The sequence below is a fragment of the Gouania willdenowi genome, chromosome 11 (assembly GCF_900634775.1).
Source record: "Gouania willdenowi chromosome 11, fGouWil2.1, whole genome shotgun sequence".
Classification (NCBI taxonomy): domain Eukaryota; kingdom Metazoa; phylum Chordata; class Actinopteri; order Blenniiformes; family Gobiesocidae; genus Gouania; species Gouania willdenowi.
In genome coordinates, this window is record NC_041054.1 from 9,249,035 (window position 1) to 9,272,477 (window position 23,443).

A 23,443-nucleotide genomic window follows, 5' to 3' on the forward strand; every position below is an offset into this window, starting at 1 on the left:
CAGGAGAAATTCAAAGAGGAGCCAAATAAACTGTTCACCCACTTTGTGGTAACACCGTATGTCTGATATTAAATCAACTTCACATTCTTTTAAATTAGTTTAATTATGTTCAGTCGTGCATTAAAGGAGAAAGTTACTAACTTGTGTGTGAAAATTGGAAAGTTGAAAACTCTTCTAATGGTGGGTTGGCATAGCATCGTCATGATGCGTAAAAAAAAGTTGGATAACTTTGTTTTTTTGTTTTTTTCTGTAAACAAACAGCAGTCAGGTGGTGCAGAATGTCTGATGCACACACACGATAAACCTAACTTCACAGGGGACCAAAGGAAGCCTTTGAACTGGGAGAGTTTGTGCATCACAGCAAATAGAGCATGCAAACAGAGTGTGAGTGGTATTAAACCAATAATGTGTTTTTGACCTCGCTTTCCTTTGAGGCGAATGGATTCAGTTATATTAATATCATTTTATTATAACCTTTTTGATTGGATTTATATTATTTTGAAACATGAACACAAAAAAACAACATACACAATAAAAAAAAATTAAGAAAAAAAATCTGAAAAAAACAAACAAATAAAATAATTACCAAATTGAAGTCTGTTACATGTTTGAAAACATTTATTTTACCAGGCAAACCACATTGAGATGAATCTCTTTTGTGAGTGTGCCCTGGTAAAATAATAATAATAATAATAATAATTATAACTAGGCAAGACCTGTATTCTCAAGGCAAATATGTGTTCTGCAATTGAAAATTGGCAAAAATGACAACCTGTATCTGGATTTGTTGACAAGTTTGTCGTTTTTACTAATGAAATTTAAAGTAATATTGCAGGAAAAACAGAAGACTGATCTTGACCTTAAATATGACCTTGGGTGAAAGTCAAGATCACACATTGAAAGGAAATGTTGTTCAATGGTACCAGTCTGAGCACTATTAATTTGTGGCCAAGTTATAAGGAAAAAGGTATATATTTATATATCACTTTGTTCACTTTACTGAGGAGTTCTTGACCTTAAATATGACACACATTGAAAGAAAATGTCGTTCAATGGTACCAGTAGCCAAGTTTTTTTTTTTTTTTGTGACATCATGAACTTTGACACTTTACTGGTAGGTCGTACAGCTTCGGTCCAACGAAATAAAATACTCCACTTGAGACAAGCTTTTCATAAATGTAAGCATCTAGCTTGTACAATAAATATTTGTGGAGATACATATGGAAAATTATCACTCAATTCAGTAATAATAATATTCATAATAAATTAATTCAAAATTCTCCAAATGCCTGAAGTTTTTTTCTCACACAGCTTTAAAAAAAAAAAAAAATTAAATCATCTCATAATAATAATCAATCATATAATAATAATAATGATAATAATACATTATAACATAATTCAATAATGATAGTAATAAATTTAACATAAATCAGTAATAATAATGATAATAAATTACTGTATGAAATGATTCAAAATTCTCCAAATGTCTGAAGCTTTTTTTTTTGTCATTACACTTGCCTGTATAGATGTTTTATTTATTTTTGTTTCATAGATTCAATCATCTAATGTTAATAATCAATCATATAATAATAACAATAATACATGATACCATAATTGAATAATAATAGTAATAAATTACAACATCATTCAATAATAATAATAATATATTATAAAATAATTCAAAATTCTCCAAATGTCTGAGATTTTTTTTTCTCATTACACTTAACTAGACATATTTATTTTTATTTCATAAATTCAATCATCTGATGTGTTCATCAGTTATGTTGTTTGCACTGCAAGAAAAGCAGTTTACTTTCTACAGAGCCCAAAAGCACAATGCTGAGTAAAAAGTCAGCGTTAGCACAAACTACCAAAGTCAAGTTTGTACCCCAACACTGCATAAAAGTTTGTTTTATTTTTTAGCCTCATTAGTTTGAATATGATGGAGAGTTTAATTTCCCTGATCGTTGGTGTTACCTACCTGGTGCTGTTGTGCGTGTCGTGCGAGTGTGTTTTCGGGGGCGTGGTTGGTTGCACTGATTGAACGTTACTGCGGGGCGGCAGATAAATAGATGCCATTAAGACCCTGGGCTCTAATTACCAGCGGAACCTTTGCAGCAGGCTGGAGTGTGTGGGAGAGGCCAGGTATCAGCCATCCATCAGGAAAAAAAACAACATTCACACAAACACCCACCACGGGAAGAACGGGAGTTGGCTGGAATAACTTTACTGGGGTGCATGCCACGGTGATCTCTGATGTGATGATACACACATACACACACACACACCACTGTGTGACTACACGCTGGATGGTTTCACATCTGTGCACACGTCAAGTTAAAGAGCTGATGATTGAGAAGGAAGTCAGAGATCAACCAGTTCAATTTAGCTTTCCTGAGCAATTGGCACTTGAACCTCTCCCCGACACACACACACGCACACACGGAAACGCATGCAAATTGTGTTAGGACTCAATATATATATATACACACACACATTCAGATACATTTTGATTTACCTTCCAAATCAGCAGGTTTTTATGAGCAAGTGGAATACTTTCAGGTGTGTGTTTGTGTGTGTCTTTGTTACATTGTGGGGCAGCTGTGAGGCCATATGTGAGCGATTTGGGTGCTTGGAGGGAAACTGACTTCTGATGACAGACACACTGTTTGGCTTCTAATACCCAAGAAAAGCACACACACACACACACACACACACACACCGCATGCATCAATCAATCACCTGGTTCTGTCTTTTTACATGTGGTGACCGTATGGTTCTTTCTCTCTCTCTCTCTCTCTCTCTCTCTCTCTCTCTGTCTGTTACGCACACACACAGATGCACGCACACACACACACTCTGGCTCACTCCACTGAGAAGAGTCCATCTTGTAAGCGTTCCAATGTCTAATGTCAGAAGGATGGAAACACATGTACCATGCTGAATTGTAACATTAGCCCAGGTGTTTATTACACGCAGCATCCTTTCAAAGGACTTTTTTCTAATAAGATCCATATTAATCCAAGAGGCAAATGTTTTTTCAGAATAAATAAACACGTATTCGGTTTCTCTTTGAATTACACTTTTATTTATTGTTGCATACAAACATTTAACAAATTCTACAGACTTGAAACGTGCCTGACATGTAAAGAATAATTCGGCAAAATGCTTAAAAAACATTTTTCATTGATATGTAGCCCTTGCTTTGTAAGACAGCTCTTGTTCCGAGTTCATGTTGGTATCACCAAAGCATTTTTATTTAGTTAAAGCAAAAAAAATACAATTTAAAACAACAACATAGCACTGAACTGGAATGTGTCGGACTTCAAATCAGGTTTCTTACTTAAATTTCTTACTTTCATTTTCACATGGATGTGATTATTAAAAAGTATATAAAGGTAAATAAAATGCCCTAACACAACCTGAAGGATACAGCCCCATCTGAAAAAACTGTTCTACTGACGGGCAGTTTTAGTTTATAGTGACTTTTTGCAGCACTGAAGCAGCAGGACGTGTGACTGAAGTAAAGCGCTTTTTCATAAAAGAAAATGTCCAAGATCCAAGAAATAAAGAAAGAGAGGGCGGAAAAAAAGATCCTAGAAATATGCCAACCTCTCAGTGCTGTCATGAACAAAAAACAACAACAATGAAAAGTCAGCTATAGAAAATAAAAGAAAGAAAGTGGGCCGCAGTGGACAGAAGTTTACTGTGAAGGCTCAGATTTGGAAAAAGGCAATAAGACAAGGCAACTCACAGATGATGTGTAGTAATATTAATTTAAACTCCATAAAAATATAGGAATGGAAGCAAATATTTGTGAAGAATGGAGTTGGACAGGTGTATAGAGCAGTGTTTCCCAACCAGGGGTATGCGTTATTATTTTTTTTTTATTTCAATTTTATTATTTTTCTTTAGTAACAATATCATCATAATATATTAGTATTAATAATACATATGTTTACTAGAAATAATATTATTTCTTATATTTATAATTTTTATTGCCTTGAAGGCAACATAATTTAATTTTAATTTAAGTTTAATTTTAGTTAAATAAGAAGATAATGCCTGAATATTAATTGTTCACTTTCAGAAGATGAAATAAAATGACTTGCGTTGAATATTCAGTTGTTACTTTTTGTAGAATCATGAACACGTATGAGTGAGGGGGTACTCACGGTATGACAAAAAGGCTCAAGGGGTACACAAGACAAGAAAGGTCGGGAACCACTGGTATGGAGCAAAAAACGCTCCGTGAAGGTGGTGAAAAGATGAGGTATGCTGTCCTTTTAGGGTCATAAAGGTGGTGAATGGGGCCGGGGGCTTAATGAGACGGAGAACTGTTGTGATTGGCTCATTACTGTGATGAAACGAGTTGCCACGACGACAGCCCTTTTAACCCCCCACATTTTAGTGCACACACTACTTATCTATGCACTACTGCACTGTGTGCGCGTATGAGTGTGTGTGATATAGGAAGAAACACTTGGCGCTACAAGGTGAAGGCGTAACTCATTTCTTCTCACGTCGTTCTCAAGTACCTGATAAAATTGCTGCAGTAATCTTCTCACACACAGTTTGGTTTGACTGTAACAAACAAATGAAAACAAGGTTTCCAGCTGGAATGGATGCTTTTCTATTACCTGATGTATGTTTAAGGGATTTGATGAACCCTGTGTCATAGAGGACATCAGTGCAGAGATGAACATTGTCCTCTAAAAGGTTTCTTATTAGGTTGATAAATGAGATGCCATCATCCACGTGTCACCAAAGCCAATCTGTTTTCTCTCCTTTTGTCACACTCTTGCTCGGGTCGTCTGACCTCGCTACCAGTGCGTTTTCTTGAGCGGCATGACAATTAAAACAAATGTGAACAACTGTTATTTTTTTCTTCTCTCTGTGACTTTCTTTGATTTTTCTTTAATGTTGCTTCCCTTCGTCTCTAACGCTGCCTGTGTTGTCGTCCTTGTAGCGGCGAAGGGGCAGCGGCGTCTTCTGTGCAAACTGCCTGACCACCAAGACGTCTCTGTGGAGGAAGAACGCTAACGGAGGCTACGTCTGCAACGCATGTGGGTTGTATCAGAAGCTGCATTCGGTAAGTCGGATACGGACATGGTTTTCTAAGCAAGATGTTCTTGTTCTTGTAAATCTGAAGAGATTTTGTATCTGTTACAAACCCTACATATCAAGATAGAAAATATGTCATTGGTGGAGAAAAGGCTAATGACTCAAAAGATAGTAAAATTGTGAAAGAAGAAGAAGGATTTAGCTGGCCGGGGGGGTCCACGTGCGGTCCTCGGCCTAATTTTTTGCAGTCACCAACATAACGACAGAAAATGTCACATGACAACAGTAAAAATACAGAAAATTACAGCAAAATACACAAAAATTACACAATTTGACAACAAAAAAACACAATATGATAATAAAATGTCATTAAAAAAAATACACAAGGGGCGGTGTGTAGCTCAGTGGGTTGAGCGCCCGCCCCGTGTACGGAGGCTGTAGTTCCTCACCTGCAGCGGGTCCAGGTTCAATTCCCGGCCTGGGACCCTTTCCTGCGTGTCATTCCCTGCTCTCTCTCACCCCCTTCCTGTCAAGCAACTGTCATATAAAGGCCACTAGAGCCAAAAAAAAAAAAAAAAAATACACAAATGATACAATATGACAACAAAAATGCACAAAGTTCTTCGCAAAACACACAAGGCGACAACAAACTTTGATAAAACGACTTCAACGAAACACCAAACATCAACATACGCACAAAATTAGAGACAATGATACCACTAGACAACAAAAAAACACACAAAATGACAAAACCATACAAAGTGACAACAGAAATCACAAATTGACTCCAACACACAGACCCTACATATGAAGAATAAAAATCTGTTATTGAACAGTTTTGATTTTAATGTGTGGCCGTTCACTTTTTCTTTTCTTTTCTTTTTTTTTGCCCGGTGTTCATTCATGGTTCTGGGTTGATCATATATGTTTCTACCGTTGCCTCCACTGGCAACTCTAATCCCTTTAATTTTTTTATTCTTTTGCAGTTCTAAATAATGCTTAGATCTATGCTTTTAAAGTGATACAATATTCCAACCAATGTATTAAGTGTAGCACGTCACTTGCCGTAAGTCGAGTTATTATCGTTTCTGTTTTTACGGGTTTGAATCCCAGATGGGGTTTTTTCTTTCCAAGCAGCATAAAAAAAACTATTCTAATAATTTCAATACAGCACATACACATAACGACTCTGTCCCACCACTGATCTTCCTCCAAGCCAGAAATGTCACGTGATTAAACAGGACTTTACAAAGTAATCTAATGCAACACGGAATTTTGAATTTTACGACCGCGTACTAAACAAAGTGACCTAAAACACCAGCTGAAGTTGGAGCTCCCGCTCAGGACAAAAAATCTAATATTTTAGTGGTCAATCGTGTTTGAGATATTTTTCAACTTGGAAACACCGAGTTGCCAGGAAGGCAGGATTACGTGTTTCTTTGTCGACTCGCTTCTTGATTGGCTTCTTTCCGTTCCACGTCACAAATCATATGGTCATGCGTCAGGACTGGAGTCGTTGGCTTTTCACACATACGAGGAAGTTTGTTTGTAAATATTTAACAAATTTAACATTTGATTGTCGGCCCGACCCGTTTCTGAGCCGATTGTCAGGAAGTGTTCACTCTTAACTAACCTCAGACTACAGGATAATCTTATCGGATAAACTTTTAAAACAATTTGATCTTTGTCTTCCTTGGTTGGGAAGAAGGAAAATCATGTCAAACACAGCCAACCTTACAGTATTTTGCATAATTGTCTTCTTTGTATATGAATCTCTTTGAATACACAAAAACAAGCCAAATATTATAAATTAAAATGTGTGAGAAGTCAAATATTATCTGTAATATCAGTTTAATTCTTGTATATTTTAAGTAATTGCCTTAGAAAAAACTAATATTGGAGCAAAATATTGTATTTCAGGGCACTAGCTTCATAGAGGGAGTGAAAATATGATTTAGTAAATCAACTCTTACTATTGTAATATTATCTCAGCCCTGGGGAAGTGTAGAAATCCTAAATTTAATTAAACTACGTGAATTAGAATTGGGTTAAGCTTATCGCACACCTTGTCTATTTAATTCATAGTTTGACAAATTCTACATGCATGAATTCAGATTTAAAAGCTTGGTCTCCTTCAATAAAAGAAATATGTCAGATTCATGTTCACACGCATATTTCCACTGAGCTTATAAAGTTTCCAAGTGCACGCGTTGTTGTGATAAATCAAGCGGTGAATAAATGCATGAGTGGGTTGACCGAGTTACAACCCTGAGCAGCACGCTGCAATTATTGAACAGAGCTTTAAAGACCTCTTAGTGGATGACAGGCTATTGAAGTTTACTCCTTCATGTCCCTGCAAAATGTCCTTGGTCCAACCTGTTTATCTCATCTGCCGCTCCAATCACGTCCCTGCTCTCAACCCTTCTTGGCATCTTCACAACAACCATATTTTATGTACGATAATAAAAGTTTTATATGCTCTACACACATTATTAGAGAGGATAGCAGCTAGTAAAACACTTGGAGTGAGAGAGGGGGGGAGCCAGTTATGAACAGACAGGCAGAGAAAAGTCGACATAAATGGAGAAAGTCAAGAAAAGGCTAAAAGAGTAAAACTCAAGAGAGGCAAAACTGTGAAAGCAGAAGAAACTATTTAGCTAGAGCAGACATGGGGTAACTCGTGGCCCAGGGGTTCACATCAGGCCCTCGGCTTAATTTTGTGCAGCCACCAATGTAACGGCAAAAATGTCTCCAAAAAAAATCCACAAAATTACAGAAAACAACAGCAAAATTACAAAAGAAATGCACAGAATTACACATTATGACAGCAGAAATACACAATATGATAGGAAAATTAAAACAAAATGCCAAAAAAAAATGTGTGACTTAAATAACACAAATTTCCTTGCCAAACGCACAAGGTGACAACAAACTTAGATAAAATGACTTCAACAACATACACACAGAATTAGAGAATTATACCACTGGGAAAAAATGACATACAAAGTGACAATAGAAATATGCAAAATCACTCCAAAAACACACAAAATGGCAAGACAGAAATCACAAAATGAATCCAAAAACACAAAAAAAAACAGAAACAGAAATACAAAATAGGATGGTAAAATTGAAATAAAATGACACAAAAAATACACAAATGACTCCAATAACACAATATGACAACAAAAAAGCCAAAAGTTCCTAACAAAAACACACAAGGCGACGTCAAACTTAGATGAAATGACTTCAACAAAACAACATGCACACAGAATTAGAGAAAATTATACCACTAGACAACAAAAAATAAAAAATAAAAACAGAAAAACATACAAAGTGGCAATAGACAGAAATCACAGAATAATCCAAAAACACACAATAACTTCACACAAATGAACACAGACTATTTGTTTTTTCCTGAGATGAGAGAACATGTTGCAACACTAAAACAACCAAACCAACAGCAATAATGCAGCACATCATAGACCCCCCACCCCACCACCCCACCCACCCCCAATTCTTGAGACAACCATCATTAATTAAGCTGCAACTCCGGCAACCGTCGGCGCTTAATGCACTCCCTAAATAAACAGAATTAAAGGAGACATTGATTAATTTTTCATCCTGAAACTTGATTAAATTCTATCCATTGTAAATGTACAGAGCAGAAATGCATTAGGTGCCTTCATACCAGCTTTGTTTGGTCCGTGTTGGACAAACCGGAGTTTTTCTCTTGCAAAAATGATTATTAATTTACTAAATTTCTGGAGAATAGGAAGAATATTTCAATACATGACAATAATATAATAATGTCCATGATTATTCCGATAATGACGGAGCAATCTGGTGTGAAAACGGATCCATAGACAAAGAAGTCAATAGAGAATCCATCAGATTTATCAGCTTCAGGAAAGATTAACAGTTATGACCAATGCAGCGTCGTGAAATACACCAAGAGAAACAGTTAAATGTTGTACTTTAAAATAAAGTACTGTAAGTAATTCAGTCTCTCATCAATTTTTACATTCAACCCTGCCATGACATCTCACATATTTCATTTCCAGCGTGTTATTTCTTTAGATCATTGTTTAGCACTTTAATGTTTAACTTTTTTTATATATATATATATATATATATATATAAGAACTCAGTTATACTTCCACACACATGTAGCCAGTGTGGGTGGTATATTTCAGAGTTTATGTTTAGATCGTGCAGATGTTCGTAGGTTGCAGTTCATATTGTGAAATGTGGGCTTTTTTGCCGTTTGCTTATTTATTTGTGAATTCTTTGCTGTGCTATTTATTTTACACAAATTAGAAAAACTTTTAAGTTAGTATATACAAATATTTTTGCTGGAACTTTTTTATTTCTCCTTCTGCTGCTTTGTAACCTGCTGTGAATGCACTATTCAGTTTTCCATCATTGTTCCAGTATTTTGTTTGGTACAAAAGAACGGTACATTAAGTATTAGTGGTAGACACTGAAAATGTTAAGACTTCAAATGTAACTTTTTGTTCCATCAGATTCAAGTACACCCTCTGCTGGTGAGGGCAAAAAGTGCTATCGTCATGGGGACTATTTTGTGTCTGTTCTGGTTGTAGAAATAAGCAAGATTTGGACTGGTGTGTAGCAAAACAAAAAAAGGCACTGGAGGTCAATGAAAGAGCAATTTATTATATATATATATAATTAGGGTGGTTCACAATATAATGGTATAAAAGAAAGTTTTCCAAATTTTGCCCGATCTTTTTTTGCCTTGTTCTTATTTATTGATGGATTTTGAACATCTGTACCAAAAGGGTGGCACACTTTTCCAAAAAAAAAAATTCCCCTAAATTTTCTGAAAAAGGAAAAAGTGTGCCACCCCTAAATGTGCAGCGATTGACTCCATTTTCGGTGCAGATGCTGACAATGTCGACGTGAACGAGGCAAATAGTAATCTGACAAATTTTGTAAACCACCCTAGTATATATGCATATAAAAAATATTTTTTTTGGTTGCATATGTTGTTTGAAATCCATTAAACATGTATTTAATAAATGTGTAGTAAGGTAAAATAATTGATATAGTTCACTAATGTTTGATCATTTTGATGGGTAATCCCTTTTACCTTTACTCTACAGACTCCTCGACCTCTGAACATCATCAAGCAGAACAACGGAGAGCAAATAATTCGTCGACGAACCCGCAAACGCCTCAACCCTGACTCGCTGTCGTCTGAAAACCCCGCCCCCAAGCAACAACGAATCACAAGCGAGGAACGCGTCAATGGGGACGAATCGGACCGAGGCTGTGCGTCGGTGAAGAACCAGCAGCCGTCCCCTTGCTCACGCTCGCCTCGATCCACTCAGGCCTTTTTAGCCAATCAAACGTTGGAGATCCACAGACGCATGCCTCCTCTTCTCCTCCCCTCACATCCTCCCTCAATCGTCGGAGCCGAGGGCAACGGGGCCATCATTGACGGAGGGATCGCAGCTAAAGTGGAGGTGGGGAAAGGGGGAGGAGGTTCAGAAAGAGGCAGCCCCATTGAGAAGTACATGCGCCCATCCAAGCCGTCCAGTTACTCACCTCCAGGTTCGCCCATTGAGAAATACCAGTACCCTCTGTTCTCCTTACCCTTACCATTAACCATCTCCCCTGACTTGACCCCAGAGACGGACTGGCTCAGATTCTGGACTAAGTACAAAATGGCAGCTGCATCCAGGGTTCCTGGAACCATCAGTAACCTAAGCAGCCCTGGTAGTCTGGGAAGTAACCCCCACTATCTGGGAGCGATGGTAACACCAGTCCATCATCAGCAAAGCTACACGGTGCCTTACTGCGCCTCGCCCTACTCGCCTCTCCCGCCTCCTCCGGCTCCCACGCACTATCCTCCTCCTACTCTTCACACCCAGTCCTCATCGTCATCGTCATTAGAAAATGAAGCACCACTGGATCTCGCAATCAGACAAAGAGATCCAAGTGTCGTAAACATACACGTGTCCACAAATGGTGAAGAGCCAAGGAGGCAGAACTCTCCTCTGGCAGAGAGCTTGAAAGGAAAGTGTAAAGAAACTAAAGAGGAGGAAGATGAGAGGATGGATGAAGAAGGGAACACGAGTGAGGAAATGGAGAATGAAGCGAAAGATCCAAAAAAATATCACTTGAACATCTCGTCGGATTGCAAAACAGTTGAAGTGGCAACGCAGGACGACCTGAGCAACCGTTGTGTCCACTGCGGTATCTACTTTCTAGATGAGGTCATGTACGCCCTGCATATGAGTTGTCATGGTGACAAGGGACCATACCAGTGCAGTTTTTGCCTCCACCTTTGCGCAGACCGGTACGATTTCACCACGCACATACAAAGGGGCCTACACAGGTACTCAGAACAAACAAAGGAGAACCCAGAAGAGAGCAGAACACAGGACACCATCGGGACGCCACAACCCGAGTGTCCAAACCTGGCAACAGAAGAAAAAGAGGCTAATTATCACTGTGAGGTCAGCGGTCAAAGTGATGTTGGTGATAACGAGAACACAAGCAGTGACAATGAAACCAACGCTAAAAAGGAGGGAGGAAGCATGGAGGAGAGCGACGCAACAAACCAGGATTTAGGATGCAAAAATGTGCCTGACGTGAGTAAGGAAATCGTTGAATCCTCAGTGGACGCGACGGAATCCGAGCCTGAAAAGATGGACACAAACCTAGACGAGAACTAAAGCAATTCCTGATTTCTTAAACATTTTTTAAGGACAAGTTTTTTTGGATAAATAAGCTGTGTGCCTTCATGGTCATGGAGGCTCGCTCATGTCAAAATGGGCAAATCTTGGGCACTTAAAGTAACCCATCTCAATGCTGGAAACTCTCAGCTGTCAACACGGTCAGGAGTCAGAGAAGTATCTGGTCAAACTAAAAGCCTGCGGGGGACGGTTTGGAGACATTGCCAGAATTTGCAGTTGAGTGACGCTGACTTGACAGCTACTGTGTGGGGCAAGATTTCAACACCCATCAACTTGGAAAAAAAAATCTGCCTTTCTTCTGTTTGTTTGTTTGATTGTAAGCTGGATTTAAAGTCAAACTGACCCTATTCTTTTGACAATTCTGAGGTATTGAGCACTTGCACACCTACAACGGCAAAAAAATGAATAAACTGAGCTGAGGTAGTTGATAAGGACAAAACGTGCCTGATGTGATGGCCCGTTTTATTCTGGTACATCTCGAACTGCTTCATTTTGTTTACCGACCATTTCTAATGTTTTGTTTTGGGCAAGTAAATGGAAAAAAAACCAAAAAACTCAACAAAACAAGAACATTTATACCAGTTGTTAACTCACAAGGTACGACACAGTCACCGTTCCACTGGTACCCCCTTGTGTACGTAACTTCAATCAATGCAACAACACAATCGGACATGCTGGATACGAGCAGTCGACTGAAGAATGGGAGTATTGGGACTTTTTTCGAACCCTCCTTTAAAGGAAGTCAACTGACAAAAAATGCTGCAACTCCGAACCGAAGTGTTTTCATCATCAAGTGATGCTGTTCAGTTCTTTTCTATCATGTGCCATGATACTAGCTACGTGCCTGGCTGCCTGCCCTATAGAACAACTATCTAATCATCTGCTTAACTTTTATATTAATAATAGAAAAGGTAATGTTATTAATATTGGTGATGTTATATATTGCAATTTGCTACTCTTTCCTATATACTGTTATTTTTTTACATGCAGATTTTTTTTTTTTTGGGAGGAAATGGTACTTTTTTGAAATGTCATCATGTTTTGTTATTTTTTATTTTTTATTTAGGAAAAACGGCTACATTGATCGCAGTTGGTTCACAGAAACGGTACAGCAATGGGTGGGTCAGTGTACATGTGTGCATTAGTGTTGTATCCTTAGAAGTGCTCATCCCCAGTTGATGTTGTAGACAAAATGAAGGCTAGCGCTCAGATTCTCAGTCCTCAGGGGTCCCACATGTTGCACACCAACCCGTCTATCACAGAGCCCAATGGTTCTCGCATTTACCTGACGTTCTCATACATGTTTGTGTTGTTAATTTCTGTCAATAGGTCAAACTCAGTCTTAGTATCTTTACTTTTTTTTTTCTGGATTTCTGCATGCTGTGAGGTTACACAGTTCTCGAAAGACACAGGAACCCGAGGGAGGTTTTTCTTTTTTCTAAATGGTCAATTGTTTTTGTGGAACTATATCGTGTTTTTTCTCTGTACTAAAGTTTACAGAGATTATTGCCTACAGTGTTTAATCTCACATTGCTGAGCGTTTTAGTAGGTTGCCTCTATGTAGCATGTTGCTCTATTGCGTCTGCAAATGATGTCGCTTTCCCGGTGGCAGTGGGAACTGTCAAGTTACACTTAAAAAAAAAAAAAAAAGACAATTTAAATTTACAATGAAGTAAAACAACATCCCACATTTTTCTTGATAATTTTTTTTTACACTTTTACTTTCAAACAACGTACAGTATGTGACAAAAGTGTTTTTTTTTTTTTTTTTTTACTCTTGTGTCACTGTCAAAACTCAAAAAAGTGCCCATGTTCATTAAAATGAGCCACATGTCGGCCATTTTGGTTATTTTTGTACTGAAAGAATGACTTCCCCAGCCTTGCTGCCTTAGTTGCTAGAAAACAAAGGACTTTTTTTGAAGGAATGAACGAGCCTAAGAATGAGAGAAAAGATATTTTCCTATGCTTTTCCAAGAGACATGAATGAACATATTCTGCCTAGTGCCTAATACCGTGTACCATTTCACATTTTGTGTGTAAACGATGTCATGTAACCGATGAGTCACGCCAGGCAGACGAGGCGCCGTTGTGTCAATCGATAACAATCCAACGTTATGTTGTGGTTTTCCAAGGGCGCTCTCTTTCAGTTGCGAAGCTAACATTTGACTTGATGGCAAACACTGTTTGTTGCGTATATGCAAATTCTATAAGGACAAATATGTTGCGATGGTTTGTTCTTGATCAAAATGTACACAGTTGGGTCACCAGAGTGCCTGTATGCTTTTAAAACCGTGATTGCTTATTCCTCACATCGTCTGATAGGAAATGTTTTTGTTTGGGGCTATCTGCTATACTTTTTTATCATCACACACTGTTTTTTCCCCCGCTCTAGATATGGTCATTGTCAGAAAGTTTTCTGTTTTTATCGCTGGTATTGAATTATGAGAAACGGTTTTTGGGGTTTTTTTTCTGAATTGGGGGGGGTGTGTGGCAGTTTTAAATATCCAACCAAACTTACGACGACAGCAAGCAGAACTGCTGCTGTAATCATTTCAGTGAAGAACTTTTTTAACTTGGTCTATGTAAATGAGTCCATTACCATTATGAAAGCAAATGTCATTTTAAAGCTGCTTCTCCCGCACAATTTATTAGATGAAATCAGTGTGATTCATTTTTACATCTTTATACTGGGAACAAATGACTAGAACAAACTTAATGTCAAGTGAATCACTGTCCCCCTTGTCTGGCGGAGAAACACAAGTATTCACGGTAGGAATAAAGTAAAAACATTTCTATGCATCCGTTTACAGGACTCCATATCCCACAATGCAATGTGGGAAATGAAAACAAACTTTCAAACAGCAATTTTGACCTTTTTCCCCTTTCTTGTTGGTGTAAATGACTTTGGATTTATCGATCTATCAGCCATACACTATGATTTTATGGAATAACAAAAATACCAGGAATAGCGGCTTTAACGCTGCAGTCTGTGTTAAGCATCTTTGAATGCATAATTCCAGCAAGTTCATTTTGTCTTCTTTTTTTAAAATATATGTGAAGGTTTTGTTTATTCAGACAAGGTTTTTATATATAAAAACTTAACATATATCTTTGAATTCAAGTAGAGTTGAATTTTGAGGAAGGTGGACAGCTTTTATATCAAAATAGGAAGGAAAAAAACTAACAGGACGGGAAGTGATCAGTATTTGGTAATGCTAACTATGTAAACTTAGCTAACCTACATTTCGATAAATAAATAGAAATCTACAGAGATTTGTTTCCTATCCTTTCATATGGATATTTCGTATAAAGTCCTGTCAAACACACATTTGTCCCAAACACTTTTAACAGTTTACGTTCATAATTGTAGCAAAAATAAACCTTTAAAAGTAATGCAAACTGTACACAGACTGGTGCCTTTGACTGTTTGTTCACAGGTACTTACTTTAGTTCCCATTGGTAGGTTAGTCATGTGTTGGACAGCTCTAATTTACAACATGAAAATTATGTTTTTTAATGAGCTTGGAACCACCTTCATATTTGTACATTACACAAGTCGACGACGCGTGACGAGCTGGTGTTTCAGGGAGATCGAATAAAGGGAGGAGAAGTTGAGTTCATCCATTCTTTTCTGTCACTTCTGTCCTCATGTCTACTTTCTAGTTTTTCTCTCTTCAACTTTTCTTTGTTTTTACATTTGAAACTTCTCTGGCCGTCCTTGGACACACGTCTCACATGTATTATTTTTCCTTTTTCTATCTCTTCCTGTCATTAACTATAAAGAAGAAATGATTGCGTCACCAGGCCAGGGTTTGGGTCAGTTATTATTACAATCGCGTAATTGATAATTCATTACATTTATAGTATCTCTGTAAAAAATTGCTGTCATAATTTGTATTTGAGGTCAGATAATTGACTTTGTAATTGTAATTGCCATGAAAATTCAATAAAAATTGTCAGATATAATTTAGTGCAAAACTGGGGAACCATGTGACAGTTCTATGTACAGTTTTACATATGTTATATGTAGTTAACAATTATTAAAATATGTTTCATATCAAGCTTTCCCACACTGAAACAAGTTTTTTAAAATTGCAATCAAGGGGTATACTGACACAAAAAAAAGCTCAGACGCCCACATTAAAAATATAAAAACTTATATTTTTCATTGATTAGGAATTTAAACAAGGTAACCAATAGATGGGAAAGAAATTACATGACATATATTTGTTTTTAGTGTGTTTTACATCTGGTTTAGGACCCTTTAGCATAAGAGATGCTAACAGAAAGCTAACACAAGAGGAAGGTTAACTTTTATTTCATGCTCAGTAATTGTGAATAATTGTAATTGAACTTTAGTGATTCCGAACGTGACTTTCTGAGGATAAAAAAAAAATTCGAAATTCATTTTAACTGGGAAAAATGCTTGTTACTGTAATCGTAATTGAATTGCAATTGAACATGGATAGTTGAAAATGTAATTGACCCCAACCCTGCACCAGGTTGACCTTTCTGATGAGTTCAAGGTCACATTTTTTAACTTTAAAGTGCCTGCAATAACATGATGGATATCTTTATGAAAAGCTGTAACATTTTGGGAAAAATAATTCATTTCAAGGCACATTTAAGATTTTTACTTGATTTGTTTTTGTTTTTTGGCAAACAATTATCAGATAATGTACAAAGAAGTATTTGTTTTATATTCAGTAAAATTTTAGTTGATGACATAATCGTTTTTGTCAAGGATGTCAAAATCATTTTAGTTCAGGGGCCAAACATGGAGTAGTTTGAATGCGAGTGGGGAAAAAGAACAAATTTAACAGCAATTGTGCCATAGTTTTTACTATCACTCCCTGCAGGATCTTCACTTCAAAAATTTGTGATTTTGTCACAAATTTTTGTGTAATTTAGAGGAATTATATAAGAAATTGCAAGATTTGTGGAAAAATTGAGAGTTCTTTCCACAATTTGCAATTGAAAATCTCCATAAACAAAGGAAAACCGCAAGCCCCCAAAATATTGTAATGTTTCATTAAATTGGTGAATGATTTTGTAATTTACACACTATTTTATGTTATCTCTGTCATTTTTACTGTCTTCTTTGGGCCGAAATCGGGTGCTCTAAAGGGCCAGATTTGGCCCCCGGGCCTTGAGTTTGACACATTTTGATCTATGTTGAATTTACAGTGAGTCGAGAACAGAAAAAGATCTGATGCCTAATTCTTCCAATGCTTTTCCTTATCGGGGAAGTCTCTGCCTGTACATATTGTGCTGAAAATGACAAAAAAGCCTTTCTAATAATGAAAAACATTCTTTTTGCACTTTGATCTTATTCCTAAGTGCTACGTAAAACCCATACCAATCTGAGCTTTGTTCGTTTGTTGGGTCACATCAGGACAGTGTTGGGCAGATCCTTTCAGATGTCTTTAGTTCCAAAAAAAAAGCCAATTACAGGAACTGTTTTGGCTCTGCGCAAAGATGTTTTACTGAAATAACTTTGTTTTCTTTTCAGATTTAATGGCATTTCAAAGCGTTTACATTGGGAGGCCTAAACAAGTGTTTCATTTTTGTCTTTTTTTTTTTTTCAAATGTGTTAAGAATTATGCTCATGCTTGCACTCCATTTTTTTTAATGTTGTTATTGCCAAGGAAGGGACAACACATGTACGCGCACACACAAAACAGTGGTACGAAGTATACATTTTGGGATGTACAGTGTTAACTAAGGCCAGACACGTGCACGCACACACACACACACACACAAGTTATGTACAATAACTCATTATATTTTCGTAGATTTCTTTTCTCTATTCTGTTAAACACTTTTTGTTGTTTGGGATGTTTTAAGGTTGTGTTCTCTCATGTTGTATTTTATTCTGCTACCTTTGTGTACCTTTTTGTTTGTAGGTGTGATTTCATGCAAAAGGATATTTCAGCATATTTTGACAGCAAAGAAAAGTTTGTTACACAGCTAAACTTGAAGAATAATGTCGAGGATGATGATAATTAATAAAAGTAATAACAAACATTAGTACGTTGGACTTTGTGCTTTGCTTTTTTTTCATTCTGGAGGTTTTTGGTGTTAAACACATATCTTAATAACTGGTCATTTTTACAGCAAATTTTGATTTAAATGCAGTTTTAGTCAAAATTAAATCATCTGGAATAGTCTAGTTTTAGTCAACTACTTTAAATGACATTAAGATTTTAGTCGACTAAATCTGTTACAGATATAATCATAAAACATAAGAGTTTATGCCTTTTTTTAAAAAAAAAAAAAAAGCTTCAATTACCATTTATAAACCTGATATGGAATTATTTTAAGGCTTGTCCCACTTTTCAATTAACAAAAACTGTTTTGATTGGATTCCATACAAAAAAGAAACTTTGTTCTGATTGGATTTCATGGAAATATCAATATATTTTGATTTCGTCTTCGTTCACATGCATTTAAAAAAATCTATTGTTTAATTATTGTCACTTTTCAGTTGGTCAACATTTCTAGAAATCTTTTTTTTTTTTTTTTTTGTATCCGTCCTAAGTGATATTCTTATTTTCTAAAATACTGAATTTGGGATTTTTACTAGTTATCAGTTATAATCATCAAAATTAAAAGAAATAAACATTTGAAAAATATCAGTCTGTGTGTAATGAGTGAATATAATATACAAGTTTCACTTTTTTAGTGGAGATACTGAAATAAATCAACTTTTTCATGTTATTCTAATTATATGACCAGCACCTGTAGACTATTTCTATTTAAACACACAGAATTAGGGCGAGCAAACGCTTTCAGGTTTGATATAACCGACCATGCATGCTATATTAACGTAGCCTATTTGCAATTTTGTGCCACAGCTGATAGTGATACACCTACGTTGCATAAACATCAGTGGTAAACAAGCTAAATGGATTGTGGGTAATGTTGCGTGCCCTGACAGACACAGTTCTGATGGTGAGAGGTTACATGTCCTGCATTGTTGTGCGTGGTGATGTTTACGCATTATTTTGCTTACGTCATTAGATTCTTCCTGAGAATACTAAAAAATCCTGAACCCAGTAGTTTGAACACTAATGCCTCACAAATACATTGTTAGGATGTGTTTAAAAGACTGTCATTATGTATTTTCCATTGACGTTTAAAGGTAGCTTAGCTTAGCAGGTTAGCGTAGCATGACAAAGATGGCAAATGTAGTTACCCAACGGACGGTTTTTATTACAGACAGAAATATATTTTTGAGTTTTAATTGTTTTCAGTAATAATAAATGATAAATTATATTATATTGACTGCGCTAGCTTTGCGTGGTAACAGATCCAGCATGTGCCACGTCCAGGAGTAAGTACGGTTACATTACAAAGCCTTACTGACGTGGCCTTTTAAAAATTAAAAAGATTAAAACTAGAGTTCTGTCTTCACACAGAATAGTCTACCAAATTTATACATCTTTAAATAATGACACAACAACTGGGTATTAGGGCCACATTAAAATAAATAGAAACCTGAGCTCTACGAGATTAAAGTCGTAAATTTTTGAGCTTGAAGTCATCATTTAACGAGAATAAAGCCGTATCTTAAAAAACTCTATAGCGCTCAGAAGAATATCTTAATAAAAAAGTAATTGTATGACGTTAAAGTCTTAATATTTTGAGATTAAAGTTGTAATATTTTGAAAATAGTCATAATTTTACAAGAATTAAGCCGTATCTTTAAAAAAAAAACTTGTTTCGCGCTCAGAATTCCCTGTTGAAGTGAACGCAACGCAACACTTAAAGCCCTTAAATCAACCACTTCCAGACAGTTCCTCCTCCACTAAACAAGCTATTTGCTCCAAATCAGTCTTGGTTCTTTCATCGGAACAAATGCAAACATCTGTAAAGTGGCTTTAAAATCTTCAAAGTAATAACAGTGTGATGATGATGCTCAGCCTTTTACCATGTGTGAAACCTACAGTAAATATAAGTATAATCTCTCTAAATGTTCCACATTCTCCATAACGCACGAGTAACGCAACACAAACAAAATTGTGTTTGTATTTCAATTTTATTCTCATAAAATTTCAACTTTAATCTACACATTTTGACTTTAAACTCATAAAATTACGATTTTATTAAGATACGACTTTACTCTCACAAAATTACAACGTTATTCTCAAAATCTTACAACTTTCGTAGTGTCCATTTTTTATTTATTTTTTCATGTGGCCCTAATAAGCAGATTCAGCATCTCACTGCAATGCAAGGTATGCTGTTCTGGGTCAAGGGTCACGACGACCCAGACACGTAAACATGGCAGAGTGCGACACAGACGTTGAATACTTTGAGCGTTGTAAAATCAATGTTTTAAAAGAATTCTGTAACAAACGGGGATACGGTGTTACCGGGAAGAGTGAGAAAGAACTCGTGGTCCTTGCCTTGGGCGTTGTCATTGCAAAAAGAACAAAATTGATGAATTCATGTTGGGTGTGGGATACATATGTATGTGTATATACTGTATGCATATGTGTGTATCCATAAAATGAAGAGTCCGTCCTTAAGACTGCTCTACTGTAATGTGTCTTGAGATACCATTGGTTATGATTTGGCGCTATACAAATAAAAGATTGATTGATTGATTGATTGAAAAAGCTCCGATAAAAAAAAAAAAAAAAAAACGGGAGGCTGTCAACCTTGATTACAAACCTCTGCTTGACGTTGACAGTTGTCAGATGACAATTCCAGATCCCTCAGAGCTGAGAAGGTTGGGAGAATGAGTCGACAGCAGCAAATAACTGGCCTCCCTGCATGTACTGTACATAGATATGAATACTCTGATTCACAAGGACCAGCAAAACTTGCTGAAAAGACTTGCTAATGACTACAAAGAAGGTGACAATTTGTCCGTCAACATGACATGTACAGGCTATATATATTGAGGTCTAACTTTGTTTCATTTACATGCAACTAGGGCATAAATACTGTATATACATGGAATAGCGTGGTATTATAATTGTTATTTTGTAGGCCTATTTATATGTAGGGCTATATCGGCCTAAATAATACACCAAAAACACACACACATATATATATATATATAGAGAGAGCCTTAAAACGACCTTACTTAATAGTAGGTTCTTCCACTACAATAGTATTACTTTATCGGGCTTTGTTGACAACATGAACTCTGACCCAGAACGTTTTGACCCGGGTGCAGCGCATGCGTACTGATCATGCTGACTTTGCCCATATGTCTTTGTAAATACTGTACATCCTGGACAAAACCTTCTAATGTTCGGTCTGTGTTTAAAGTGATCAAATGGTCTTTTGACGTGAAAATTTATTACAGATGATTAACGTAACTGTTGAGCCACCGTACAACCATGTCGTAGTGGCGCTTTCACTGAAACGTGTGTGTGTTTTTGAGAGGAGAGGGTGCGAGTGTGAGCTGATTGTCTTCAGAAGCACGGCAACACACCGGAATACTAAACACACACACACACACACAGGAGAGTTCAACAAATGCTTTTTAAAAAGCTGTTCTGGCCAGCAAAACATGAATTGTTATTCAACAGCCTACTTTAAAAGCAAAAGAGAATAATTGTTTGAGATTTAAAAAAGGTCATTCCTGCACTGATTGTGGTTGAATTGTCTTGTTTGTGTATCTTCTGCGGGGCTTCCTGCTAAAACAACTCCCAAACATCATTTCTGTTTATTGCGACTCTTGTTTATGCATGAGATCTCTACTCTTTGGCAGCGTGTTGGAAAGTAACAGTAGATTTGTCGTGTGTGTGTGTGTGTGTGTGTGTGTGTGTGTGTGTGTGTGTGTGTGCGTGCGTGCGTGCGTGCGCGCGCGTGCGCGTGTGTGTGTGTGTGTGTGTGTGTGTCATAGTCAGTGCTGTTGTTGGTGGTGGCGTTAACAGGACAGCTACTTGCTACTTGGACTTTCCTTGCCTCGACAGAGAAACCTTTAATAAACAACCCTGCACTAGGAAGCGTGTTCAAGCTATAGGCTAATTAGCCCCCAAAGCTAGCAGCGAGCTAGCTGGGTCTCATGGATTTAAATTTAATCTTAATATAAAATCATAAGTAAAGAAAGCTAAAGGGATAAATAAACCTGAAACATGGTTAACAGCTTCAAAAAAGTAAAAGACATGACGTTGGTGTTGCTTTGATCAAAAGGTTGCTTGAAATTTTCTGAGCTGCACCGGTATTTATATAGAGTTCATAAAAAGTAGCTAAACCAAAAAAAAAACCAAGTTTTTTCTGCTGAAAACTAATGAATGTTATTTATTTTTTATTTACTCAGTTCATTTCCGACATGGTTGCAATCACAGAAATTCACTTTGACATTCAGAGCAAAATCACAATATTTTTTTTTTTTTTTTTTTGTCCTTTTGCATCCTGGAAAGGGCGACGGAAAAAATGCTTATCCAGATCCGTCCCCTGATTTGAACACAGATATTTTACATCAAACCTCGTTTCTTCCCGTCAAACATTCTTATCTTCTTCATACCATAATTTCATCTTTTCATTAACGTCTCTTTTTTTTTTTTGTCCTTTTTTATGTGATGTGTTCTTGTCTGCAGTCATTGTTCCTGTTGTTACTCCTCCTCACTGTCCTTTTTCTCCGTATCTCCTCGAGCTTTCTTTTCCAGTCGTTGTTTACGTTCCTCCAACTCTCCAAACGAGAAGTTCTTCTTTCGGAGTACCTTCATATCCTCGGAAAGTCGCCTCAGCATACGATGCATCAGAACGGCACATGCACATACACATACCCCCATCATTAGCAGGCCAAAGATCATGACCCCTAGCAGATAGATGTCCTCCACATCTTCCACTGTCAGCGGGGAGAGACAGAGCATCTGGCTTCTCCCTCAAGCATCCATGACATATCCACTTGGGTATGTGTCCTTTGGACACGCTGGTTCGTGCTGTAGTAATCGCCTCGTCGTGAAGATTTTGTCGATGGCGCTCAATGACCAGTTGATGAGTTCCATGTCGTCGCTGTATAGTTCGATGAAGAGTTGACTTGAGACCTGTATGCGTGTAGAAATATCCTCCGTGTTTTCTCCTTAAATCCTTTCAGATTTACGGATTGTTGTGTCTCTGCGTCAAGGCTATTCCAGAGGTTCATGGCTCTATACACAGTACTATGTTTGCCAACGTTCGATTTGACCCTGTCTGGTCTGAACACATTATTATGTCTGAAGTCGTAGGAATTTTGATTGTATGTGAAACGTTTTTGTATTTGATGTGTAGTTTTTTAGATGAAGCCCTAAATGCGTGTATTTGTGTATTATTTCTTGCAGTTTTAGGTATTTTGCCTTCTCGAATAATTCGTTTGTGTGTGCGTTGTGTGGTGCTTTATGTAAAATTCTTATAGCTTTTTTTTGTTGTTTAAATAGTGGTTCAAGATACGTTTTGTAGTTATTACCCCATATTTCGGAGCAGTAGTTTAAGTGCGATGCTATGAGTGAAGAATAGATTGTTTTAAGTGATTTGGTATGTAGGATTTGTTGAAGCTTCCATAGGATGTAACTGCTTTTGGCAACTTTGTTTTTAACTATTTGTATATGTTTTTTCCAGGTCAGCTTGTTGTCCATCCAAACTCCTAGTACCATATATTCTTTTACTTGTTCTATTATTTCCATGTTTAGTTTCAGTCTTATATCTCCTGTTAT

General features: G+C 36.9%; 1 protein-coding gene across 4 annotated transcripts in view; it reads left to right on the forward strand.

Moving 5' to 3' along the window:
- The window catches only part of trps1 (trichorhinophalangeal syndrome I), a 129,541-nt gene extending 116,105 nt beyond the window's left edge, over positions 1-13,436 (forward strand). For all 4 annotated transcript variants that reach the window (XM_028461192.1, XM_028461194.1, XM_028461195.1 and 1 more), the window contains 2 exons: positions 4,970-5,092; positions 10,188-13,436. In XM_028461192.1, coding sequence (XP_028316993.1) covers positions 4,970-5,092; positions 10,188-11,765 — 1,701 coding nt within the window. In that variant the 3' untranslated portion in view covers positions 11,766-13,436. The remainder of the gene's footprint in view (positions 1-4,969; positions 5,093-10,187) is intronic.
- The last annotated feature ends 10,007 nt before the right edge of the window (positions 13,437-23,443 follow it).